The following is a 6,335-nucleotide window of genomic DNA, read 5'->3' on the forward strand; positions in this document are numbered from 1 at the left end:
TCAGCAACAGTTTTACTAATGTTAACGAGACAGGGTGTTGAAATCACATACAGTACTGACTGTGTGAACATTAACTCCTCTAATGTCATTCGTCTTCCACTTCCTACCCAACCCCAATCCGACCAAAAGCAGCGCTGGTTTATTTGTGGTTCTAAGGCTGAAAGCTAAAAGGTTTCTCAACCTACGCATCATTTCTGAGGTTTTAAATCAATGCAGATGTGACTTCTATTTCAGTAAACTTTGGCTAAATGAAAGATCGTCTTTCAGAGCTCAGATGGGAGATCATTTCCTTTTTAGTGTTTGCCTCCCATTCTTTTTATGATAGTTAATGTCTGCAGCATAATCTAATCTAAGACATGTCTGTTGTGTCAGTGATTGTGAAATATGTTTCTTGTCTTGTTTCTTCACTAAAGTACCTTTCTTACTGCAGAATGAAGCTTTGGCCTCTGCATGACGAGGTATGACCAGCACACAGACTAGACTCTAAGACGTCCAGACTCAAAGCCAGGACTCAAGAATGAAGACCAAATATGCAATTGTCTTCATCTGTATCGTGGCTCTGGTCATCATCGAGAAGGAAAGCAACATCCTATCAAGGTAAAGGAATAAAGAACACTCGAACTTTGCTGAAGAAAACACAGGTAATAATCAGGTCACTTTTTTGGATAGGGTCCTGCCTTCTGGGAAAATTGTAGCTCAAACCTGTCACTATGAAATATACTTAAAGAGGCCATATCTTTTAAACAGATGTTCTCATATTTTGCATGGGTTTCACATTTTTAGGAGTTTATTGTTCACAGTGAAAACTGCATAATTCCATGTTTTTCCAGAATCACATTTTTAAAAAGGTCGCCTCTGAAATGGGCCGCTCAGAACAGCTGCAGGTTTCTACGTGGAACCTTGCTCTCACTGAAATCGACCAATCGTCATTCACCTCAGGCTGCCTTCTCGCACTAGCTTGTAGTCAAGTTGTTGTCAAGATTTCATCTTACCATTCCGATACTTCCTGGCGACTCTGGCTGGTACATATAAGGCCGAATAACTGATCCTAGAGCAGCCATGTTTTCTACAACCATGGAGTGACAGTGCAGTGTCAGCCACTGATTGCATATCTAAATTATGTCCCCTTGAAGGACAGAGCTTTGACTTTTGTATCATTCAAATTTGCTGTCCAGCTAAGCTCATCTTGGGAGTAAGACTGCTCTATATCCTTTCAAATCCTTTGCTTTTTTGAAATAGTGAAAATGCATATGTCAAAGTTAAGAGTCTCATTAAGAATGAACAAAAATCGGAGTGAAAATTCAAAACTGTCTAGTTAAAAAAAGCCCATTTAATTAAGAATATTTCTCACTGCGTAGGTTGACAGATCACATCTGATTGATGCACGTGGTCTGAGTCAGACTGAGAGGAGGAAAGTCCTGCCATATGAAATTATTAACTCAAATTGGTAACTGCTCAGTGAGGCTCAAATGCTCAGTAACCAAATCCTTTCCTACCAATATCATAGTAAGCAGTTAACATCAGCACATGTGAAACGTTGGATGAGATGCCTGTTCTCACTGCTACGAATGCAATGCTAAATGATAGCTCTGCAGCAGTAGTGTTATATTGTTATTGAACTGTCTGTTATGCCCAACATCCACCATTAAAGAAGACAGATAATCAGTGGCTTATTCTTAACTTCTGCAGCAAAAGTAGACCATCCCTTCTGACAACACGACCGCAGCCAGCCAATAATCCCTCGCATGTCACCCTCACACTGACAATTCACACTTAAAAGCTTTAAAGTACCACTGTGGAAATGCATGTATGCAGAGCCTTGTATCTAGCCTACAGTCTCTAGCTTCTGTCTTATATCTCCAAAACACATGAAAGTATGCAGGCTGTAGCTTTGTACAGCATTAACTAAACTATGCCTTCAGAGGGATTTAGATTAAGGCTGTGTTCCTATGAATTTTGTAACTCAAACACAACTTATAAAAGACAAGACCCATCTTAAGTGTTTACACTACCTAATCTGGTGTTAATGATATCTGTTAACTAAGCTTCTGTATCTCATCAGGGTCTCTGATAAGCTGATCCAGAGGCAGACTCCTCAGCAGACCCCCCAGACTCCACTGGATTACAGCAACATAACACAAAATGGCTCCCTGACGGTGCTCAAAATGCTGCTCTCTAAACTCACCGGCACTAATGGGAATTACTCAAGTCTCTCCGAGGAGGAAGAGGAGGAAGAACTGGATGGTTTAAGCAGGTACAGCTACAGCGGTGGCCGTAAGCACATATTACTCCTGGCCACCACACGAACAGGCTCCTCGTTTGTGGGGGAATTCTTCAACCAGCAAGGGGAGAACATGTTCTACCTGTTTGAGCCTTTGTGGCACGTCGAGCGCATGCTGACCACGGCCACAGAGGCAAACAACGGGACAGTGTTGGCAGGAATCTACCGGGATGTACTCCAGGCACTCTTCCTGTGTGATTTCTCTCCTCTGGAGAAGTTTATCTCTCCTCCACCTCAGGACCACGTCACCCCGGCTCTTTTCCGGAGAGAGTCTAGCATATCGCTCTGTGAGGAACCCGTCTGCGGTCCTGTAATCAAGGACGTCTTTGAGAGGTATTGTTATTTTCAAGATACTCACTGTTACTAATCAAGCTAACAATGCAGGTTTAATCTGAAAAAGGGAGTTCAAATCAAACTGTGATACATTTGTAAAGGGGGGCGGTGATTGTGGAAGGTCCTGTTTGGAAGATTTCTCGTGATGATCACATCCCATTCATTGATAAAAGGATTGAACACAGCCTCCAGGTTTAAAAAGTTCAGTAAATGCAGAAGTGCCTTTTTTAGTGGCCTCTCTTGTGGTTGCAAAAAGAAGTCAGCTTCTCGCTTGATCTATTACAGGAGAAGTTTGTTATTTTTAAACATGGGCCCCATTTTTTTTTTACAAATTTGGGTGTCGAGATGACTCATAGGAACAAAAACTTTTGAAACTTTTTGGACATACTTTGATCGGGTGCATTTGCCCCAGGGGATTATGTTGCAGCCATTGCGGGTACCGCAGAGGCCATCAACTGGACCAATTCCAGAAGTTTCTGCTCCTATGAGTCATTTCAACCCCCAAATTTGTTTGGTTTAAAAATAGGGAACTTCTCCTTTTAAGTTTATGGTCTCAATACCTAGTTTCAAGTCATCTTACATACGGCCTGATGTTAATATTTTAAGTCATGGCCCCCGTTTAGATTAAATGGGATGTCAAAGTAAGATAGCTTCAGGGTGCAGCTGCTTTTTGATTGACAAGTCTACCACAGCAACTGTCAATCAGGATAAAGACGTAGTAATGCAGATCCATGGCAGCTCCATTGTTTCGTCCAAACATTGGCACGACTCTGGCCCCCCAAAAAAGATGATGATGATGGTGACAACATGCTAAACATGAGGCATTAAATTTGTAATCTACAAACTAATGTGTCATTTGGGAGTCATAGAATCAAGAGAATAAATCAACGGTCATGTACCTTTTGTTATATCCAAAAAAGTCATGAACTGAATCTCTTGAACAGATGATTCCAGCTGATCCTAAAACTATACCCCTCCTGTCTTAGGTATCACTGTAAGACTCGTCGCTGTGGGCCCCTGAACTTGACCCTTGCATCCGAGTCCTGCCTTTCCAAGCAGCACTATGCCATTAAGACTGTACGTGTGCGGCAGCTGGAGACGTTGCAGCCTCTGGTGGAGGATCCACGCCTGGACGTGAGAGTGATCCAGCTCGTCAGAGATCCACGGGCCATCCTGGCGTCCCGCATGGTGGCTTTTTCTTCCAAGTACCAAACGTGGAAGACCTGGGCGCAGGACGGCCAGGTGCCCGAGGATGACGAGGAGGTGAAGAGGCTCAAAGGAAACTGTGACCACATTAGGATGTCTGCAGAAGTGGGACTGAGCCGACCTCGCTGGCTGAGGAGCCGCTACATGTTGGTGCGGTATGAGGATATTGCCCGCTACCCCATGCAGAAAGCAGAGGAGATGTACAAGTTCACGGGGATACCATTTAGTCCCCAAGCAAGGGAGTGGATTCTGAGGAACACGCAGACCACACAGGAAGCAAGAGGGATTTACTCCACCCAGAAGAACTCCTCGGAGCAGGCGGAGAAATGGAGATTTAGCATTCCTTTTACACTGGCTCAGGTGGTGCAGAGAGTGTGCGGACCCACCATGAAGCTGTTTGGGTACAGATTTGTGGATGACGAAAAGACACTGACCAATAAGTCCATCAGTTTGCTGGAGGAGAAACTGTTTCATTAATCAAAAATGTAGCTGTGAATCTGCAAAACGCTGCACACGATGGATCAGAGCCAGGAGAAGCCATTATTGCACAAACCAAAACTAAGCAAAGGTGCCATAAAAGACACACAAGTTGGGCCATACAATAATATTCATTCTCACCAATGATGTGCCTCATTGTAAAATGAAGAGCCACTTGTTTAAGTATTTATTTTGCATACTGTGTTCACTGAGAAGCCTGGTAATTCAGCTTTATGTCACGTTTTGTGTTTCATCTAAAAGGAAATAAGCAGCAGAAGTCGAGCTTGACTTGTGAGAGATTATTATCTGAGATTGCATTCATCGTGGATCATGTTTAGATTCAGGGATAAAGTACAGTGGAAGTAATAGTGGTTTATGTTGTGTGTGTCTGAAAGAGAGGATGCTTCTGTTCACGACGTTTACGATGCTCGTGCTTAAAACAGACAACTGATAGAATCCCGTTAGATGAGACCCCGTGTGCTTTTTATTTGGCTTTATACCCGACTCAGGAGAAATTAATGTAGAGTTTTATTTTGTGGCTTCGTGAGGAGTATTCATAACCTCCATAAAGTACACTGTGGGAAAATACAAATGATATTTTCAACCAAATGCCAAAGTGACCACATTCTACGAGAAAAGAGGCCAGTTAAGATTATTATATAATAATGAAGAGGTTTTATGAAATAAGAAGAATATAAAGGAATCAAATCATACTTTACCTAAATTGTGTGTCTTAAACTGTGTTCTTCTTAACAGTCAGTAGCCTTAGTTTTAGTTATGTATTTCTCATCGTATTCTCTGCTAATTGCCTGCTTCTCTTGTCGGCAGCCACCCTGTTAAGTCAGAGCTGATCTTTCAGGTGTGTTTATGGACACACAAAATTCTTGTCAGAGTTGTTTAAATCACTTCAACTTAAAAAAGTAAAATCCCTGAAAATATGAACCCCTGCTAAATTCAAAATACTCACCAATTAATGTGATTAACAGTTAGATTAGTGTATGTTTATGGTTTGGTGACAACTAATATATAAGATGTTGCGTATTGTATGTAACCATATTAATGTGGCCTATCACTTTAAGTGAAATCCAGGTGCTGTTGCGTTAACTGTCACTCTTGATGGTATATAAAGGTATCCACTGTGACTCTAGTTCAATGGTGGCATTGTGTTCAGCTTGGCTGAGGCACCGCTGAAACTGCCACGCTGCTGATGGAAAGGGATATGCATTAGAGGTACATATAGTGGAGGGCTTGTACTAAGTTAGTGTTTAAAACATAAATATGAATACATTATAATAAGCTGGCTTCAAGTCGGCCACGCTCACCACTGAGGTATTTAGGCAAAGGGATGACTGTGAAGAACCAGGTGCAGCTGAACGAATGGAGGTTCTCCGTTTAATGGCATTTAACTCAATCAGATATCAGGGATGGCAGGACTCATCATGGAGCAATACAGATTGCAGTTATTTTTCTGACGTAAAGAGATCTATCTGACTGTTAAACCTTAATAGAGAACTTGTGCTGTTTTCAACTTGAATGAAATGTTTTAACGGTGATGAAGTCAAAGCTTAATTGAGCCATATTTTTAAGTCCAAGACAAATCTCAATACCTTGAGGGTTAGTCGAAGCGTAGTCACAACTCATATAACATCACATAACTCAAAGCTATTTGCAAGTCAGTTTTCTGACTGGTACATTTTCTTCCACAGCTCTGTTAGTACCGGTATTTATATATAGCTGAGACCTAGTTCTTTCAATGCATAGGCCTAATTAATTAAAGGTGAGCATGTGTGGCTCTGAAAGGCTTCATTTTACCAGGTATAACACCAATATATTGATGTTTCGCTTGAAAGTCAAGAGTCAAGTTAAATGCAGTGCTTCTTCGCCTATTCATGCTTAAAGAACTGTATTTAGCCACAATGTAGCAAAAAATGGGCTTTCAACTTACTGAGCAAACAGATGAACAGTTCAGGAATGTATTACGCAGCAGGAGTGGTTAGAGACATTTTGGGATGTCTTAATGTCACCCAATCTTTACTGA

At 41.7% G+C, this 6,335-nt stretch overlaps 1 protein-coding gene across 1 annotated transcript; it reads left to right on the top strand.

Moving 5' to 3' along the window:
* Nucleotides 1-505: 505 nt before the first annotated feature.
* Nucleotides 506-4,352, top strand: chst3a (carbohydrate (chondroitin 6) sulfotransferase 3a). The gene is made up of 3 exons (XM_069658746.1): nt 506-597; nt 2,063-2,614; nt 3,601-4,352. The coding sequence occupies exons 1-3, from the start codon at nt 518-520 to the stop codon at nt 4,295-4,297; spliced, it is 1,329 nt and encodes a 442-aa protein (XP_069514847.1). The 5' UTR covers nt 506-517; the 3' UTR covers nt 4,298-4,352.
* The last annotated feature ends 1,983 nt before the right edge of the window (nt 4,353-6,335 follow it).

The sequence above is a fragment of the Semicossyphus pulcher genome, unplaced genomic scaffold (assembly GCF_022749685.1).
Source record: "Semicossyphus pulcher isolate SPU_LCO1_2020_fin unplaced genomic scaffold, fSemPul1.0.p SCAF_12, whole genome shotgun sequence".
In the NCBI taxonomy this organism is placed as follows: Eukaryota; Metazoa; Chordata; class Actinopteri; order Labriformes; family Labridae; genus Semicossyphus; species Semicossyphus pulcher.